Source organism: Colletotrichum costaricense (assembly GCF_030867565.1).
Source record: "Colletotrichum costaricense strain IMI 309622 chromosome Unknown Scaffold_2.1, whole genome shotgun sequence".
In the NCBI taxonomy this organism is placed as follows: Eukaryota; Fungi; Ascomycota; class Sordariomycetes; order Glomerellales; family Glomerellaceae; genus Colletotrichum; species Colletotrichum costaricense.
In genome coordinates, this window is record NW_026848231.1 from 571,949 (window position 1) to 590,979 (window position 19,031).

General features: G+C 50.8%; 6 protein-coding genes across 6 annotated transcripts; 3 read left to right on the forward strand and 3 right to left on the reverse strand.

The window, feature by feature from the left end:
* Positions 1–455: 455 nt before the first annotated feature.
* Positions 456–689, forward strand: CCOS01_01800 (uncharacterized protein; the record flags this gene model as incomplete). The annotated part of the gene is made up of 1 exon (XM_060449993.1): positions 456–689. The coding sequence occupies one exon, from the start codon at positions 456–458 to the stop codon at positions 687–689; it is 234 nt and encodes a 77-aa protein (XP_060318643.1).
* A 2,736-nt stretch (positions 690–3,425) lies between these two features.
* CCOS01_01801 (prostacyclin synthase) lies at positions 3,426–4,935 on the forward strand (the record flags this gene model as incomplete). The annotated part of the gene is made up of 3 exons (XM_060449994.1): positions 3,426–3,625; positions 3,721–4,146; positions 4,239–4,935. 3 exons carry the CDS (start codon positions 3,426–3,428, stop codon positions 4,933–4,935), a joined length of 1,323 nt encoding a protein of 440 aa, XP_060318644.1.
* A 1,419-nt stretch (positions 4,936–6,354) lies between these two features.
* On the forward strand, positions 6,355–7,409 carry CCOS01_01802 (methyltransferase; the record flags this gene model as incomplete). Its single annotated transcript, XM_060449995.1, has 2 exons — positions 6,355–7,111; positions 7,174–7,409. The coding sequence occupies 2 exons, from the start codon at positions 6,355–6,357 to the stop codon at positions 7,407–7,409; spliced, it is 993 nt and encodes a 330-aa protein (XP_060318645.1).
* Positions 7,410–7,755: 346 nt separating this feature from the next.
* Positions 7,756–8,669, reverse strand: CCOS01_01803 (glycosyl hydrolase family 16; the record flags this gene model as incomplete). The annotated part of the gene is made up of 2 exons (XM_060449996.1): positions 7,756–7,839; positions 7,896–8,669. The coding sequence occupies 2 exons, from the start codon at positions 8,667–8,669 to the stop codon at positions 7,756–7,758; spliced, it is 858 nt and encodes a 285-aa protein (XP_060318646.1).
* Positions 8,670–13,515: 4,846 nt separating this feature from the next.
* Positions 13,516–15,256, reverse strand: CCOS01_01804 (major facilitator superfamily transporter; the record flags this gene model as incomplete). The annotated part of the gene is made up of 5 exons (XM_060449997.1): positions 13,516–13,660; positions 13,716–14,622; positions 14,682–14,966; positions 15,033–15,047; positions 15,103–15,256. 5 exons carry the CDS (start codon positions 15,254–15,256, stop codon positions 13,516–13,518), a joined length of 1,506 nt encoding a protein of 501 aa, XP_060318647.1.
* A 1,189-nt stretch (positions 15,257–16,445) lies between these two features.
* On the reverse strand, positions 16,446–16,856 carry CCOS01_01805 (endoribonuclease L-psp family protein; the record flags this gene model as incomplete). Its single annotated transcript, XM_060449998.1, has 1 exon — positions 16,446–16,856. The coding sequence occupies one exon, from the start codon at positions 16,854–16,856 to the stop codon at positions 16,446–16,448; it is 411 nt and encodes a 136-aa protein (XP_060318648.1).
* Between the last annotated feature and the right edge of the window lie 2,175 nt (positions 16,857–19,031).

Genomic DNA, 19,031 nt, shown 5'->3' on the forward strand with positions numbered 1-19,031 from the left:
GTGAAATGACCATGAGGAAGTGTTTTGCATTGCGAGGCGTTTTACGGGGACTTTGAACAGAGCTGATGGAAGAGGCGCATGATCGATGATGCCAAGGTTCCCGTCACATGGCTTCTCAGTAGCTAGCTCGACGACGAAACATACAATTGAAGCAAGAATTAGTTATACAAATCACTACAAAATGACTTTGCACTTCCTCTCGATCTTTCAATGTGACTTGTTGGGACTGACTTTAAGAATGATTTAGTTGAACTTCATGCTTTGAGTGCGCTTCAACGGCAAATTGTGCGGCAGTATTACTACTCAGTGAACATAGAGACAACTTCAAACAGAATTTGCCCCTCCGCAACGAAACCACAGACTATGTGACCCACGCGGCGCGGGATGGTAACATGTGAAATCCCTTTCGAGTCACGACCCTTGATAATTATAGGCTATTGGCAGGTACTTGTCCGATGTGTACACTACCTTGCGGCTCATCCCACGTTTTCTGTCTGCTAGTTTTGTTCTCGCATTGCGTTTACCCGCTGCGAATGCTGCAAGACCTGCTGGAACTGCAAGGTTTTTTGGGACGGGAATGCCCCGAGCTTCAAGCTATTCAGTTAATCTTAGGAAACAATTACTTGACGAAAACTACTAGTTGGGTGCGTTGGGGCGAGAGTTGGAGAAATTTTGAGACGGAAATCTGAGATTCAATAGAGTCTAGAACGCCCGCCGACAAACGGCGAATATCCTTGGCGAGCGGTTGATCTGAGCTTTGGAGTAGTCTAGTGAAGGGTCTTTTCGGGACATTGAGTACCGGTGAGATGAGAATATCGTGAGTTTGCGGCATACGCTCTATAGAGTTGAGTTGCCGAGTTATTAACGCGTTGCTGTGAGTTTCCTAAACTTGCTCACTTGGACATCACGCATAGGACTACTACGTAGGCAGTGGAAACAGAAAGTAATTCCCTGCTCGGCATGTTTACCCGGAAGCAGCTATGCCACGTCGCTCGAAAGGGCAGCTCGCTTCCGCCCCGTGGTTTGTATGGCGCGATTATAGTCTCGAAATGGATGATTCAACTTCCAAGGTCATCTCACGATAGTGCGGTGTGCGGAGGGGCTCTTAAGCGCCCCCTGGCGGACGGTGGGCGGTGGTCGGTTTGCCGTGCGCAGCATGATGTGTAGCCGGTGTAGGGTGCAGGAGAAGGGGGACGATGTGTAACCGGCGCACCGGGCCGGGTGTGTCGTGGCCAGCCTGCCCAAGCGCCTTCGGATGGCAATCCGGTAGGTAGGGGCAGGAGGCGGGCTCAGTGGTGATTTGGGGCGTTTTCTATGAGTCAAGCCAGACCGAAAGTCATGCGAGAGCCGTGTCAGAGAGACGGTATGCGAACATCGGAGCCGGCCCGTTTTGGGATGGTTCACAGGGCGTCTCGCAGGGTGCGAAGATGCGAAAGGAGCCGTGGCAGAGGAGGGGGAGAGCCTGAAAGACCGCGCTCCAGGGCTTTTGCTCGGGATCGGTGACAGCCGGGTTCAAAGGGGGTAGAGGGTGGAGGGGCGTGTTGGAGAGCGCCCCCCGGGGTGGCAGAGGCAAGTTGCGGACGACGGAAGAGGTGGTTTTTCTTACGTGATTGATGGGGACTTGCCGGAGGCGCTCCCGGGAGGCGGGATGACTTGCCCGCAGGCGGCCTGCCTGGATGCTGAGCCTAGGAGGCAACGAGTTTCGGGCAGCTCCAAGGCGAAGAGCAAAAGGGCAGGTCCAAGGCGTGCTCGGCGTGCTTCCATCTAGCCGGCGGCACGAATTTGAACATCGGCGCGTGTGGTGGAGCTCCGAACCTCAGATCGTTTCGTTTTGGTTATCAACTTCTCATGAGCAGTTGGCAGGGTTTCTGTCTACTTACTTCCGTGTAAGACGGAAGAGTGGAGGCTCTGTACAGTTTCTTCCCTCATGCATGCTACATAGGCTATACCATGCTCGCTTCATGTTCCCTGGAAGTTGGAACTGTCTGGGGAGAACGATTTTGCTGAAGAATTTTCTGTCTCATTCACTCTTGAAGTTTGTCATGAAGTGATGCCCACATCGAACCCGCTTGCCCCATCGCTAGCTCCAACACTTTCTGTGAGTTTTTTCTCCAACAGCGCCAGACCCCATTCCCCGATGGATCGCCACTGGGGGTCTCTGAATTTTGGGTTTTTCGTTGGCTTGCTTTTGTGTGCGGGACGCCGAAAGAAAGAAGAAATTGCATGCAAACACTCAAAAAGCAGATGCAACGTTGATCCTGGTAGAGAATCGTTACGTCATAAGTCCACTAGCGGGCGAACGACGTACGAGATCGTGAAAATTTGGGTTTTGCTTTGATGTGTGCCACTGCGGGCAAGGGGAGTCAGGGGCGCGATTTGTCTGGGGCCCTTGTAAAAAGGGGTGTATAAACGTACAGCTGCTACGAAAGCGTCATCAAAGCAACTGGCCGGCTGGCGCAATGGTAGCGCATCAGACTTCTATCTTCTCTTCTTTCAAGAGTTGTGGTTATCTGGGGGTTGTGGGTTCGAGCCCCACGTTGGTCATTCTTTTGCCATCTTTGCCTTTGATCCTCATCTTTGACACGGAATGGAACGATTCCTTCTTCTTTTGCAATATTTCATTGGTTTGTTTCTCTTTGTTCTGAGGTAGATAAGGTGCTTTTAGTTGAAGATTGTCCTGATTCTTTGCCCCTCCTTAATGAACCCCAACTTGACCAAACCACAAGTGGGAAACAATACTCGCTCGGGTCTTGTGATCGCATGAACCGAAAACTGAAGGGGCAATTGATTTCAATTTGAAGCATTTGAAATTCTTTCAAAGACTTACACGCGGACCGCTGGACATACCCTCAAGGTCTCGAATACGTGACACAACTGACAAGCGGTGTAAGCCTGGCCGACGTTGTCAGCAACACCCAAGAGCCAAGGGCCCTCTATTGTAAACCGAGACATCACTTATCTTGACCACGGTAAAAGTCATCTTGATATTTGCACTAAAAGCTCACCACATAATCTCACGTCTGTCATGCTGCGCGTCTATTATTTCACTGTGCTAGTACCGAAGTGGTTTTCAGCTCAAATCATCTGCAAGTCAGACACCCATTTGATTGGTGGTTGTAGTTTTTCACCACAATATTGCTTACTATACGTTAGCGCCGCAGCTCGACATACGTTTCCAGGAGGAGTTTGGATCCAAATCAAGACGCGAGACCGTAACGATAATGCATCCATGGCTAAATGTGGCGGAGTTAACTGCAAGTGTTGTGCAGCTGATGATAACAAAATTAGATGCTGCTTGCGTCTTTAAGTCCGAAAAATAGCATAAAATGAAGGAAGGGAATGTCTAAGTTGCTCCAAGGCGCCTAGTGACTAAAATCTATAACCAAATTTTAGGAGCCCGAATTGCAGAAAGAAGCCCTTTCAAAATGATAACAAGCACATTGGACGAAGCCCAAGTGATATGGTTTCCTTTGGCCTGTTGCCTAGTCATATCTCTTGTTCGTAGTGTTCTCTGGCCAAAAGTTCCAGACTCGCAGGAGCCTCCGGCCCTACAACCAAAGATACCTTTCATTGGTCATTTGATTGATCTAATCCAGATGGGTTACAAGCAACATGTCAAGAATCAGTAAGTCCCGAGCCATCCTGCTTGAACGTTTACGGGATGATGGAGTCGGACGGGCATTCATGGTGCAACTTCATTGTAAGCTGATACGATACTAGCGAGAAATTCAATATGACGGCATACTCGTTGCCCATCCTTGGAGGCAAGCTTTACGTGGCATCTTCACCACAACTGGCATCGTCCATATTCCAGAAGCGGACTCTTAGTTTCGAACCCCTGATTGACACCTTTGTTCGCACTTTGGTAGGCATGGAGGGCCGAGGAATGGATTTGTGGACGAACCCGGAGTTTCGTACCGCCATCTTTAAGGTTCTCTACAAAGGACTGGCCGGACCTTCGTTGATTGATCTTACCAGATCAGGGGTCAGCAATTTAGCCACCTCTCTTGACGAAATACCCTTTGACCAGCTCGAGCCAAGAGACTTCTACTGCTGGACTCGTGAGACAGTGTCGAGGGCCGTCATGAGAGGCTTCTACGGGAAGTTGAGCCCTTGGGAGAACAGCGGAGTCATGCAGAGTTTCTGGTAACTACATCGCATCCTTATATCTGTCCCGGTCTCGCCACGCTACAGGCGCGTCTACCATGATTGAAACTAGGCTAATTCTCAACACCCAGGATCTATCACGATGACATGCACAGACTCTTCCCTGGGTTTGCCCCCTCTGTCATCGCGTCCAAAGCATTCAAAGCAAGAACGGAGGTTATCGAAGCCTTGGAAGCGTACATCAAGCGTGAGGAGGATTTTGGCGCCGAAGTTCCTCAATTCACCAAGGACAGATTCGGTGCAGAACGAAAGTTCGGAATGTCGATCCACAACAGCGCCAAGATTGAGATTCTCCTAGCCACCGCTCTCGCCAACATCTCCACGCTCGTCTTCTGGCTTCTTTCGAATATTTACAGCCAGCCAGACCTTTTGGCCAGTATTCGGACAGAGCTTCTCAATGCCGCGGTTACCGAGAAGCGAACTGATCAAGACCATATCGAGATGACACTTCACCTGAGGAAAATCAAAGAGCACTGTCCACTACTCCTGTCTTCTGCGCAAGAGACAGAGCGACACAATATTGTCGATAACATCACACGAACGGTAATGACAGACACGACGATATCGGACGACGACCGCTCGTACCTCCTCAAGAAAGGGAACAATATCCAGATGCCGCTTAGCGTTCTACATAGTGATGAAAAAGTATGGGGCGCCAACCCTGAAAGCTGGCAAGGTGACAGGTTTCTGGAACTGGGTTACAATGCATCATCACCGCCTGGTTTCCTTCCTTTTGGAGGGGGCAAACATGTCTGGTACGTGAATTGATTCTCTCTGGTTTGATGATTTACACTGACCGTGCATCTTTGTGAAAGCCCTGGCCGCCACCTTGCAAACGGACTTCTTCTTGGCATTGCTGCGCAAATAATACTCGGTATTGATTTAGAAGGTACTGACGGCGGGCCCGTTAGGGTCCCAAAAGCTCAAGTCCCTTGGGCAACGACTGGCATAGGGAGGCCGAAGCCCGGACCAGACTCAAGAGTCAGAATCAGTAGGCGAGAGGCTTGGAGGCACGTGAAATGGTCTGTGGCATATTGAGATGCAAGACTGGATCAAGCATATGATACGAAACATTCTCTTTTGAAGCCACTTAAACTTGGTCGGTGAAGGAGTTTCGACTCTATGTCCTTAGTTTGGCTCCGGTAGCATCGAGTACCTGCACATAGTACAATGAATTCCTTTGGTGCATTGCCAACTTTCATAAGTACCTAGTCATAAGACGTCTTCGCCAGCTCTTTGTGACATGGAACACTTAGGTAGTGTAATTGAATTGCATCGATCGCGACTTCGTGTATCCAAACCTTGCGGAGCCGTTAGGGTAGTCAAAATGGCTGCGTCTCCGCTGTGGATACGCACAACGGCAACTGGGTATGAGCTGGATACCTGCAGAATTTTGCATCAACATCCGATATGGTGTAGTGGCCAACATGATGCCCTCTCATCTTGTGAGAGGTTAGGCATAGCCCCGAGTTCGATTCTCGGTTTCGGAAATTAGCAAGATGTGTCTCAAACGGCTTAACTTTTGTTTTTCGCGGTAACAACCACTTTATGTCTTATTATCCATCCATGCCTTTTCTAGATAACTTACACTTAACTTACCCGACTGGATTCACTGAATTACCTGGTCATGTATAAGTCATAGGTGAAAGTATTTGCCGATAACGACTACTACGACCATGCATGCATATTATCTAACACACTTACAAGTCTCGCTATAGTCGCGAAGTATTGAGTCAAAATCAACGGCTTGTTCACTTTGGAGTAAGCACTGTTTAGTGAATAGATCAGAATGCCGCTGGTGGTGTACTGGGCGGTCGGGCATTTGATCTAAACCCCGTGAAGCTGACTCTCCCGCCGCCGAGCGGTGCATACCCCGCGGATTGACGCAGGCATTTCGGGACGGCAGCAATTCGGATCGCGGAATGTCGGCGATTGGAAATCAATAGGCCCCACAATCGATGCCGAGCCCGGGCGTGGGTCTCGGACACTGCGAGAAACAGCTTAGAAATCCTGAATGACTAATGGCCACTGCCGCGGGTTCATGGTGATGCAATCATCCAGTCGTCTCATTCGCGCGCCCTATTACGCCCTACGAGTCCTCCTTTTAAACTCCCGTCTCCTGACCCCCGCACGGCATTGTGTAATTCAACATCAGCCCTGCATTTGACGTGAATATAAGGTACTATTATGAGCACAATCCTACGACGAACTTCAATACTCACATCATCAATCAAAACCAATCTCAGAACCAGCAATATTCCCCGCATCATCCACACTAGACCCCTCGCAACAATGACTACCGGCAACTTCCGCTATCTAGACCCCGCGACTCTGGAGGGCAGCAAGCCCTGGGCAAAGGTCGATACAGACGTAACCTCTTTTAGCCGGCTCGAGCGCCGCCGCTCGGTTGTGAACATCCGCGAGTCGACGGAAGAGTTCGGCACCGACGTCTCCGGCTTCGCCGTGTACAACTCACCCGCTAAGGAGAAGGACTTCATCGACGATGAGGCAGTGCGAAGCGGCTACTATGCCGAAGTGGAGGCACTCCTGAGGGAGAAGTTGCCCGGTGTGAAGAAAGTTGTGATTTTTGACCACACCATCCGGAGGAGGGAGAAGAGCAGCCCTAGACAGCCTGTACAGCAGGTGCATGTCGACCAGACGCCCGGCGCGGCGGAAGCGCGTGTGAGGAGGCATGTTCCGGGAGCTGAGGCGGATGAGCTGGTCAATGGACGGTACCAGATTATCAATGTCTGGAGACCGATCGGACACCCAGCGAGTGACTTCCCGCTTGCGGTGATTGACTGGCGGACCACGGAGCCCAAGGATCTGATCGCTGTGGATCTCTTGTACCCCAGGAGGACGGATACCGATGACGATGATCGGGGCAAGGAGGTGCTTCCGGACCCGGCTTTGGCGCGGTCGACGCAAAATTACGATGTCAAGGGTGAGTGTGTCCCTCACCGTAGTAGAATTCCAAGCACGTTCATTTCGCTAACATCAATGCAGGCGAGACTTTCTCTGTCGCACCAAGCGACAAGCACAAGCTGTATTACGCCAAAGATATGACCCCTGACGAAGCCATGTTCATCAAGTGCTTCGACTCGAGAAGCCAAGGGCGGCCTGGCGGCAAGCCGGGACGGGCCGATTACACGCCTCACACGGCCTTCATTGACCCCAACACCCCCGCAGATGCGAAGGGAAGACAAAGCATAGAGGTTAGATGCTTGGTGTTTTATGAGTAGAGGCCATTTCTTGGAGCACGGACGCCTGTATCGTTGTACTTGGGTCAGGTACCTACGGGCTGTTGAAGAAAGTCAGGAGTTATCAATATGAGCCATGAGTACTATAAAACAAAGCATTCAGAAGCATTGGACTAGTTAAGCAAGTGAGCTTGTAATGTATATGACGGTGAGATTATTTATGGAAATTATCTAGCGAGCGTGGTTGTGTGCATATACTATAAAGTGGACAATGGGTATCTAAGTATGATGCTGGCATATGTACAGCGAACGGCGTAGTTGCAAGAGCAGCAACAAGACGAGGTTGAACACGAGCTCAAGAGCCCGATTAGGTTAATGAGGAGCAAGATTAAGTGGACTGGTAGACGGCAACATAGGCGGTCTCCATCATGCTTCCCCAGCCGCCAATGGTAGAGCCGTCCGGGTTTCCGGGCTGTAAGCAGTCAGTCAAACTATCGCCAACAAGCTTTTGTAACGGCATCGACATACCCAGTTACCGCCGACGGCGACATTCAAGATAAAGAACAACGGCGCGCGAGCCAACGTGTTCCAGATACCCTCGCTCCCGATCCTGGCGCCGCTGATCTGATGAAACTGCTGCCCGTCACGGAACCACGTAATCGTCTCCGTCTGCCAGTTGCCAGACCGACGATCAATCTGCAGACGCCAAGTGTGCCACCCCTGATCCGGGATGCCAATGTTACCGCCGATACCGTTGGGCTCGTTACACGCGCCGCCCGGGAGGATATCGCAGTGGACGGTCCCGTACCCCGTCAGCTGCCCGTTGACCGTCTCGAGGATGTCGAGCTCGCCGCAACGAGGCCAGCTGACGCCGTTGCGGATAGCGTCGCCGAGAATCCAAAAGGCGGGCCAGATGCCCTTCTTGTTGGCGATGGCGTTGTCGCCGAAGCGGATCTGGGCCTCGGCGACGGTGAGGCGGCCGGCGGCGGGGGTGAAGACGTAGCGGGACTCGATGCGGCCCGAGGTCCAGGCGCCGTTGCCGTCCTTTTGGGGCACGATTTGGACGGTGCCGCCGCCTGAGATTTGGAGGTTGGAGCGGGAGGTCGTGTATTCCTGGATCTCGTTGTTGACGTGAAGGTTGGTGATGATGTTCCAGTTGCCGCCGTTAATCGGGTCGCCTGAGGCGCCGGGGAAGCTATCTTGCCAGAGGCGGGTAAGGCCAGAGTAGTTTGGAGAGTCCCAGGCCCGGGTGGCGGCTGGGAGGAGGAGGAGGAGGGTTGAGAGGATGGAGTTTGAGTACATTGTTGCGATGATGCAAAGCTCTAGGAGCTAAGGAACCGTAGTTGGTGTTCTGGATGTCTGGTCTTGCAAAGATGGCTTCAAGGAGTGAATAGAGTTTGAAGCAGACTACTTATCCAAAGTGAAACTGAAAGGACTGTGACGAAGAAGGTTTATAAGAGAGAAGAGAGAGAGACTGTGGCTATTCGAAAAGGAAAGGCATGTCTCGGGGAGAGGCACAAGATCACGATGGTGGATGTTGTCGTCGGGGGGAAGGGCGCACGAGGAGCGGGTTGAAGGACCATGAGGACAGAACGGGAAGCATTCATCATGGGACTTGCTGTATATATACAATAGGAAAAAGGCCAAGTGTGAGCCTGCAGATGTAACATTGAGCGATGCGTGCCGCGTTGGCCAAGGACCAAGGGTTCTCCTCTGCCCTGCCCTTGGAACAAAGAAGGGCCACCTCAGCGGCGGGAGCAACCCGCATGTCGAATCTAGACTTGCCTCTTCCAAGTCGTAGTGGTACTGTGCTGGTAGTCACCGCCGCCCGGTGGGCTACGGGGAGGAGAATTGTCCCTTTTTTCTTTCCTGTTTAATGACAAGAGTCCCCGAGTCTCAGAGCTGCGTCCAATCTTCAGCAGAGAACGAAGGTCTCAAGGAGGGTGGATGGTAGTCTGGTTCATATATGCTTACCCCCTGTGCTCTCTCCGTCGTCTAGTGTTGCACAGGGCAAGGCAAATCGGACTTGGATGGTCCGGTCTAGAATATCAGATGGCACATGTACGTCCCCGCTACTCACCTCGAAGACCGTGCCCCAAGCCCACGAGAATGGGTGCACCACGCGGTGTAGGAGTGATGGACGGAGGAAGCGTGCTCCTCTGAGACATGGTCCGCCGCGGGACACACTTCCACATCCTCGGTGGCTCCAATATCTCGGACGCTGTTGCCCCCTTGCGCTCTGATCACGGCCCGTCCGGTCTGTCAATCGCGGATTCGCGGTTGGCACGGCCAATATTCCGAGATGAGGCGGGCGCATAAGCGGAGCGCAGACACTTGTGGCTGGCTTGACAAACGTGCATAGTACATGTAGTTTGGCAAAAAAGAAAGATTAAGGCTCGTCAAGGGTGACCAATAGAAGTCGAGAAGGACCAACTGAGCCGAATATGTCCCTGTTTTGAGAAACACCGGGGGAACTGGCATGGCTTTTGGGCCCCCAAGTGTCCCTTCGGGAGAGGCTTTATTTCATTTTGGACATCTGCCAATCGGCGACGGAAGATGGCAAGGCTTTAAAAGCGCCCCGCGAGCGGAAGAAGGGGGACCACGGGGATGTCGAGGGATCGGTACCAGCGGCGCGGCCCCGAGGCCTGTGGTTGGTTGCGGCTTGAACAGACTGACCCTGGCGACGGCCACGCGGGAAGTGGCGTTCGGCCGCCCTCCCTAGTCCATGGAGGAAAACCCCCAGGAACCCGCAGATGATTCCAAGGTCTGAGCTTGCTTCGCTTCGGTAGACCTTTGCTACTGTCATATTGAGCTCCCTTCTCGTCTACGGTCTTGGAGTCTTGGGAGGTGGACCCCGTTGCCAAGCGGTATATTGTTTTCGTCACGTCCAGTGATTTTGCAGATGGGCCCCAAGACTGACGGAGAGACATCAGGCGAGAGATATTGGTGACCTTTGTGTGACGGAGCCTAGCGAGAACATATGGGAATGGCGGTACCTGAACGCCACCGCGCTAGCGGCAGTTGTGCAAATCAGTCTAGTAAGCTGCAAGATCTAGACACCTGCACTGCGCACATTAGTTGTTGCCCCCCTTTTACTTCTTGTCATGTTTGGCGCAATAAACCAAGTGCTTGGTGTTGGAAAAGGTGACGTTGCAGGCTCCGAAAGACTGCACGAGGTAGCAAATGCGGACAGCTGCGCTTTTGACAGGCTCAGTGTCTTAACCAGTCGCTCTCCTCTTGGGAAAAGGGGGAAGATGGGGTTCTTGTGGGTATAATCCGTTCTGCACCTGACTTTCTTGTGTCCAAACAAGGCCAGTTTCAGGGAACCCTTCAATCAGCCAGCCCAAAGAGTTCTCTTCTGACTGGCCATTCGTCCAAGTTGGGGAATTAAAAGGGCATGTGAAAAACGCTGGATGGCACCTTGCCAACATGGCTTTAGTGCGGGTGAGGCGCCTAAGCCAATGCGAATAACTCCCTAGGTTGGTAGCGATTCGGAGTCTGATTGGTTGGGGTCAAAAGTGCAAGGGGGACCTGAAGGGGAAATCTCTTATGGTGTGGTGGAAGTGTGTGGATGAGTGGATTGGACTGGACGCGTGCGTGGCATCAACATAGGGTTGCAATAGAAGAAAGGGGAAAAAAAAAGGGAGGGAAGAATCTGACGATTGGAAAACTTCAGACATATCGCGTCATGGGGAAAGCCTCATGATTCATGTAGTCGCTTTCTCATTACTAAAGGGCATCTTGCTTCATGACAGTGCAAGTCAGCAGCTCTCGGTCACTGGGCCGGCACTTGGTGGACCTCCCGACCCGTAAGCCGGCACTAACCCCACAATCCCCCGCGGTCTTGAGATTCGGTGCTTGCGGTATCACTTCGGCGCGATCGTCTCAGTAAGCTGGTCATGCGACCAGGTCACGTTCTCAAGGTGTATAGAGAGGTAAATCAGTGTGCATCAAACATCATTGCGCTTATCACAACTCTACCTCTATCTGCTGAGAGTGATGAGATAATTACGCTCTTTCGCGGTGATCGATTTTCTCCGAGATTTTTGCCTGGGTCACGCTGTTATGGGGCATGTCTGGTAGTTGAGGGCGGGTTCGCAAACTTCAATATGTCTCATGGATGTTGACTCGCTCATTTGGACCGTGAACCAGACCAAAAGGACGACTTGAACCCAATGGTGTTCGCGGTACAATAACTACCTTTATTTGGGCCCTCCACCTGGGCTAATGGAAGACAGAAATAAATCCAAAGTTAAGAGAAGAATAATTGCGTAAAGAACTGCATTCCAAGCGGCGTCGGTTCTTTGGTTCTGGCGAGCATGACAGACAACTTCAATATTTGGGACCCTCGGCTACCTTTCCACTTCACAGGGCACTTGAAGCTGATTGTGGACCATTTCTCTGGAATCAAGATTACTATTCCGCAAGGGTGTGGGAACTGTCTCAAGATGTTCTCAGATGAGTTGACAAATGCACGCAGTGTGATGACAGCAGCTCTCAAGTGCATAGCACCTCTCTCAAAGGACCAGCAGATGCATCTCGAGAAACGGGCCTCCCAACTTGGGCTGAGAGTAGAAAACGTCATGGACAAGGGCACGATGCACATGTTGTACGCACTCGGCAGCTGAGTTGTTTAGTGATTTGATTCTTCTATGTTCATAGAGGAAGAGAGGTATCACGTGTAATTACACATTTCTGTTTCCACACGTTCGCCGTTGGGCTTTCGTCTATCTAAATTACCTTATTCGAGGTCAATTATGACTGTTTCTATTCCCTGGCACTACCTTGCCCTAGCAAGGGCTTCAATAACGATGTCGTATGCAGATTTTATAGTCCTTCAAACTTATGATAAACTGGGCAACAAGTTGAGGAAATAGAACATGGAGTTAACGTTCGTACATGAATTTTACTGGCCTGAGAAAACACCACAGGTGATGTTTAGCAACTGTCTTATTGACATCACATGACCTTGGTAAGGCCTAGAGTAAGGTAGATGACGCTATCACGACAATTCTACACGTCAAGACTTCCCCTATAGACGGGCTATAGCTTGCTACAGATTTTCCACAACTAGTCATTCATAAAAAAGAAAGAAAGCGTGGCGTACGAGGAAATACGCAGAGAATTAAAAGAAATATAAGAAGGTCCAAAACACAAAAGAGTTCACCCCCCCGGTGCTGAACTGGGGGCTACATCTCTGGTGCTCATGCTGGGATTCGAACTTGGATACTCGTATGCGCTAAGCCTGTCGTCGAGTAGGCTGGTTGGCGAAGATAATTGATGTTGACCATTAACCATTCCACCACCACGCCACAGTTTGACCTGACCCCCGGCCTAGGGGGCGCCTGCTGTGCTGGTGACAGTAATTGCGTTGGAGGGGTATATGAGGGCTTGTTGTGTATTCTGGTGGCAAAAAAGGTTATCGGATGAAGGTTTGTGATGTGGCTGGGTGAACCTTAGGAAGGCGCGGCGTTGGTGATGTGGATGGTGGCTGCCCTGGCAACCATTGCGGTTTACCTTATTCACCTCAGCCATACGCTCAACAGTCTCGGAGTCTAGTCTCAGGTAAATACATAAAAAGCACGCAAATAAGCTAAAGTTCATGGTAAACCTCCATAAGTACCTCGACCTCGACATCCCTGGATGACGTCTTGTTGCAGTCAAGCCCGGTGGCTTGTAGCCATCGGCGAAGTCGCATTTCTGGTCTCAAGTGCTGACATTCGTGATATCTCCTTCAGTATGTTAGCTTCCTGGATGCTAATTAGTGCTACACATTCAAAATGATAACCAATGCCAATAATGATGCACCCATGATGGCAAAACAGCAACCTTGGCCAAGGAGCCTTGCACGATGTGAAAGGAGAAAAGGCCAATTCATTTACGACGTTTGAATGAAATGCCGCCCACTCATTCCAATGTGCTATTAGTAGTATTCACTGTTAGGATCTAGACTTGCGAAGAGCATGGTCTCCGGCGTGGTTTGGGTAGATAATAACATCTACTCCTTGTTAAAAGCGGGACCAGCTACGTCGCACAGTCCCAATTCAGTGACAAAGTACCAGTACTTGAAATCTACATGTATGCCCTTATGTTATCATTGTACGGACGAATAATATAGCTCCCACCAAAACATCAATGGTATGTCCAATCAGTGTCTTGCTATGGACTCTTCTGAAGTATTGACTACTGCCGTCACTTCGGCGGTCGTAGTCTTCCCGGTAGCGTCAGTAGGGGCATCAACGTAGCTACCATCGTGGCTGCTGCCGCTTTCAAGCTGCGCATGCTTCGCTTTTCTGTAACGCACATGTTAGAATATCTATTCTCCTGAGGTTGTAAGGCAAGACCTACTCTTTGCGTTTGATATAAACATCGAGAACGTGCGTCGCAACAATGAGCGCAACAGCACACCCCAGACAGAAAGAGAATCCCTTGGGATAGCTTGGAGACTCAACAGTCGGGAATGTTAGCAACGGTGTCCAGGCTGTCGACGACTGGGCAATGATGGTGATCATGACAAGGGTGAATGACCGCTGTTCCGGAGAGTCTCTGAGGATGGTGTTGACCCAGCCGTGCAGGACACTGGACAGTGCGTTGGACCAGTACATCGTCGAGAAGGCGAACCACTTGGCACCCTCGGGCACGTCCCAGACGACAAGCATGATCAAGCCCGTGACATTCCATAACGAGGAAAAGGTGATAGCCCATGCGGGTCCAAGTACCAAGTCAGACAGGAAGCACGCCACGATGTTGTATAGGATCCCCAAGGCTGGCGCAATGGTTCCCATCTCATTGACCTGCGCCGGACTGTAGCGGCCCAAGCTCTTGATCCAAAGCAGGAAGCTGCCTGTGCTCTTATGGATACCGGCGTTCCAAAACAGCACATCGACAAGCACAACGGTCCAGAACTGCGGGCTGAGGAAGATCTGTTTGAGGTGTCCGAGCTTAAACTTGCCGCGGGTGACGTGCCCGCCGCGTTCCAGGCGAGATTTTGCAATCTTGATGTCGTGCTCATTGAGGATCCAGCGGTTCGGTTGTTCTACAGTGCCCGGGAGGAGAAAGTATCCGAGAATGCCGACAGGGATAGTGATGATCGCGCAGATGATGTACATCCACCGCCAGCCTGCCATCCCGTTGACACCTTCAAGACGGTGTGATGCTCCAGCTGCGATGAGGCCTGCCGTTAGGGTTCCGAGATTGAGTCCCGTGTAAAAGATACCTCCTCGCCGTGCAATTTCGTGCCCGCGATACCAAGAGCCTTATGTTGGGGTCAGCATTCTACTTCTCCAGTCAAAAGAGGCCAGTGATATCTCCTACCGAATACGTAGTGCATAGCGGGGAAGAAGGCTGCTTCGAAGAAGCCCACCATGAATCGGTACGCCGCCAGCTCCCCGAATGAGTGTGCTCGGTATTGCAGCAGGGTGAAAAGTCCCCAAAGGATATCCATCGCGGGGATGGTCCAGTACATGGGAATGTAAGTGAACAAGAACATGAAGGGCACCATGCCAACAACTGCGCCGACTGTATACATTGTCTGGAGTTCGACGAGCTCATTGCCTTTGAAGCCAAGCTCCTCCTTCATTCCTCCGACGTAGGCATTGTCTGTTTTGAATTAGCATGACGTTGCCAGATAGAAGAGGCAGAGGCTATCAACGGTCGTGAACATACTCAAGTTTGCTTGGTCTGTGTTACGTGTTAGCAGACCGACAGCCAATGAATGGAGAGCAAATGGCCATACCGATATACTTGACCCAGTAAGCTAGAACTGCGTAGGGCACGACAATGAGATCGAGTTTGATGATGAACTTGCGCTCTTCGGGGGTGTCATCGTCCGAGTACCACTGGATCTTCCACCACTTCTTCCTGGGGACAGTATTGTCTGCTGTCGCCATGGTTGCCAGACACCTATGAACACACTTTCAAGTGTCTTCAAATTGATTTAAAAAGGCGGAAAGAACCAGGTTGAAAACTGAAAACTCTATTTCAAGGTCACCCAAGTCACCGGGTCTGGTCCATAGATATTAGCTGGATGCTGTCGACCGCGGACACCCCCTGCTGGGGAAAATCCAACATCACTATCGATTGCGCCAGAACATCTCGGACTTGTGCCATGCGAACCGCCCGTCAACCATACCCGGATTTGTGGGTAGATTCCCTCCCACCGAGCATCCCCGGAAGTCGGGGAGCACCCGACATCGCCAGAATGAAAGTCTTTTACTAGGGGACCTCGTGCTTGGAGGGGTTGCATATGAAAAGACCCTGCCGGGAGTTGGCCGACATGTTGAGAATGGCGCGGGAGTCTACTCAAAGAATGAGACGCGCGTGGGGCGCGTGGCTGGCAGGACAGTGTGGTGGGTGCGTCCAGACTCGATGACCTTAGCTCGAGTCGGCCCAACGTCGTATGGATTATTGAGTGTGCTGATTCCGACTTGCTCTAGGGTGAGGATTAAGCCGGCAGCTGAATCTTTCGAAGGATTCTCAAGTGGCAATTGCGGAGTATCCCGCTGTAATTGTCCCTTGTCTGCGCCGTTGACCGGCAGGCCAGTAATGACGTGCTTAATGGCCCTGATGGTGTTAGATGTCACAGCCCGCGTAATCAAGCCATTGGTCTTACCTTACCTCATGATAACGACCCATACCTTGCGCGCCAAGTACAACCAACATAGTCGTCTCCTCGTTTCTAGATAGCTAGATTTCCTTGCGAAAAGAGATGTCTTTCTGAAAAGTGAGTTCGGAAATTGCCTTCAACACCTTGAGAGAACAGCATGCTTTACATGTGTGAGTGCATAACCTGAGTTTCATCGCCAAAGCCCGCCCTCTTTCAAGGCTATTGGTTAATGTTGGATAAGCTTGTATTTGAGACAGCAACACAACCAAAAATCAAAGTCGGAGCATGTCACCTGCAACGAAGTGGAGATCTCGGCCGAGTTCACATGCCCGCTTCACTGGTACGGGCCGGCTTGACTGATAGATGTTGAAAGTCGGAAACGGTTGTGATATCAAAACGTGGAAACGGGGGTCGTCGTCTTCATATATTAAGCTGACCTCTACTGCGCAACATACAGAACACATGTTACCTAACTAAGCCTGACGTTTGGCCTCGACCTCCAGCTCAATCAACATTCCCGGAAGGGCCAGGTGAGGCACAGCAATTGCTGTCCAGATAGGTCGATGATCGGGAATCCGTGCCTTCAAGCCCTGGACAATGAAATCGAAAGAGGTCCGGATATCGCATGAATATGACCTCAGTGAGTAGACGTCTTCCCATCCTCGGAGGCCCGCTGCCTTGAGGACAATGTCGACGTTCTCGATCGCCAGCTCAACCTGTCTTTTGGTGTCGTTCGCGTCGAGCGCGCCCGTCTCCGGATCCCAGCCACCTTGTCCAGCGCACTTCACGATGCCGTTGCCGAGGTCCACGGACTGTGAGTAGTGGCAGGCCTCGCCATAAATCTTTCCAGCGCCAGGAGGGGTGTTGAACTTGATTGAAGACATGGTTCTAGCTGTGTGGTGGGGATTCTGTGAGAATCATAATCAGTATCTAGCTCCGGGAAAACTAATCCATGAATACATTGAAATCTTGCGATTTATGTGTAATAGAATATCTCAGAAACTTGCATACGCTCAGGAATTACACTGAAGGATTTGCTCCTACTGTTGACTGAGAGCAGAGATGTGGGTCTCCGAGGTCAAATCTGTCGGGTTCTTGGGGCGTTTTCAGGTGATGTGTACTTAGGTAGTATGCGGAAAAGCAAATGAATTCTCATGCAGAGGAAGATTAAGCGTCGTAAAACATGCTCTAAATGATGCAGCGTCGTCATTATGTAGGCTCATTGCTGAAGCCCCAGCATCATCCTCAATCATCGGATGTTTGGAGAAGGGGTCACCGACTTGGAGAAGTCACCGATAAAGTGGGTCGGGGCTTTGTTTCCAGCAGTGTTTGTGGGGAGTCCGCGTACCATCGTGATATGCTGTTGCAACCTGACATCAGCTGTACCTTGGCGATTTTTGCTCTTTGACGGAATGAATGGGTCCCTCTGGTGTCAATGCCTAGTCGGCTGTTCGTTCGCGAGATGCAGAGTGTGATATGGTCTAATGTGGAGTTACTAGAGACTCGCTCTGAAACTCAGCCAAGATGTCAAGAGTTTTCCCCAAACGTGTTGCGAATGCCTTTGTCTCAATCCCCTGTAAGACACTCCCCTAGAATTTCAAAGTCGACCACGACAATGTTCCTGCGTCGGGGTCAAGTGGCAACTCTTCGGCGTCTAGCAAATGTTGATGTGGCCGTGCCGAGTAATTTGACTGAACGTTGGTATGCTGCATCTTAATCGTTGGTCAGTGAAAAGGGCCACGCAAGATCAAGCAATGCTCTCATCAACGAGTTGGAACTCGCCTTCTTTCAGAGAAGATACAGTGGCACTATACTTTTCAAGCCACTTGCTGAGGAACACGACAGGTTCAAATGCCCACAAAAGGGCGTGCAGTACCCATGAGCTTGCCTGTTGACGGACGTACTGCTGAAGGTTGGTACTGGCAGACTCTTCCAAACTTTGTGACGATGCTCGATACTTTGCAGCAAAGACCTAGTGGGTGGTTCCTCAAATCGAAACTCAAGCTCCTTGAGTGATGCTACGAGCTGTGATGGATCTGCCGCATAGTTCAAATCCGAGGGGGAAACAGCTCAAATCTGGACGTGACAAACGAGACTGCAGTTGCCTTGTGCTTTCCATAACATTGGCGAAGCTGTCATAGAAGACGTTTGAAGTCGCAAAAGACCGATGAATTTTCCCAACATCACTCTGCGAGATTGTGTGTTAGATACTCATACAGTCGATCTCCAATACCTTTTACTCGCATGAGTCGAGCATGCTCCGAGATGAGAATCTCTGAAGGTATCCCAAACGAGAATGCATCTTTTCAATTCTCATGCGTAATAGATACAAGACAGTAAAATGAAATGAACATCGGGCGGGAGTTTGCTCAATATCGACTCAGTTTTATAAGCGCAATTGCCTGCTTCGTCATTATAATCGTGGGCCAAGACATCGAAGAGAGTAACTACATCGCCAGTATGATAGAGCCCTCGAGATTGATCTCCTTCAACCACGGAATCATGAGAGAGCAGAGAGCTCAACGAACGCTTGAATGTGCGTTGCAAGCCATCTGATTGTGATGCAATAGAGAAGCCTCACAAGAAGCCGTCGACGACAAGGCTACAAATAAGAATAATGCGGCTGCGTTGAAAAGTTCGAGTTTAGTCCGAATCAGAATCAACAGACTGCTGGTCTGTCGGGACATGAAATCTCGAAAGTCTGGAGAAGAAGGACATTGCAGTAGCGCAAACCTCAAGTTCTTGAACAACATCAACGGGCTGCGCTATTCAAGAAATTCAGCGAGTAAGTGGTAAGGTAGGCGATGAGAGTGTCAAAGGGAGCCCGAGATGTGCCAGTCGTTAAGGTACGTCGCTAACAGCCTTTCTAGAGTGGGTTGAATCGCTTAAATGACTGTGAAGACCCCCCTCTCGATCTGTCCATCTATGATTCTTGAAAGGCGAACCGTCTGCTCGTTGTGAAAAGGGGAATGACATTCCGGACTTCGCACGGATGTATTGCTGACAACGCATGCAGTGCGGAATTTGTGACGAAATCGAGCCCGTGTATCAGAACGTTG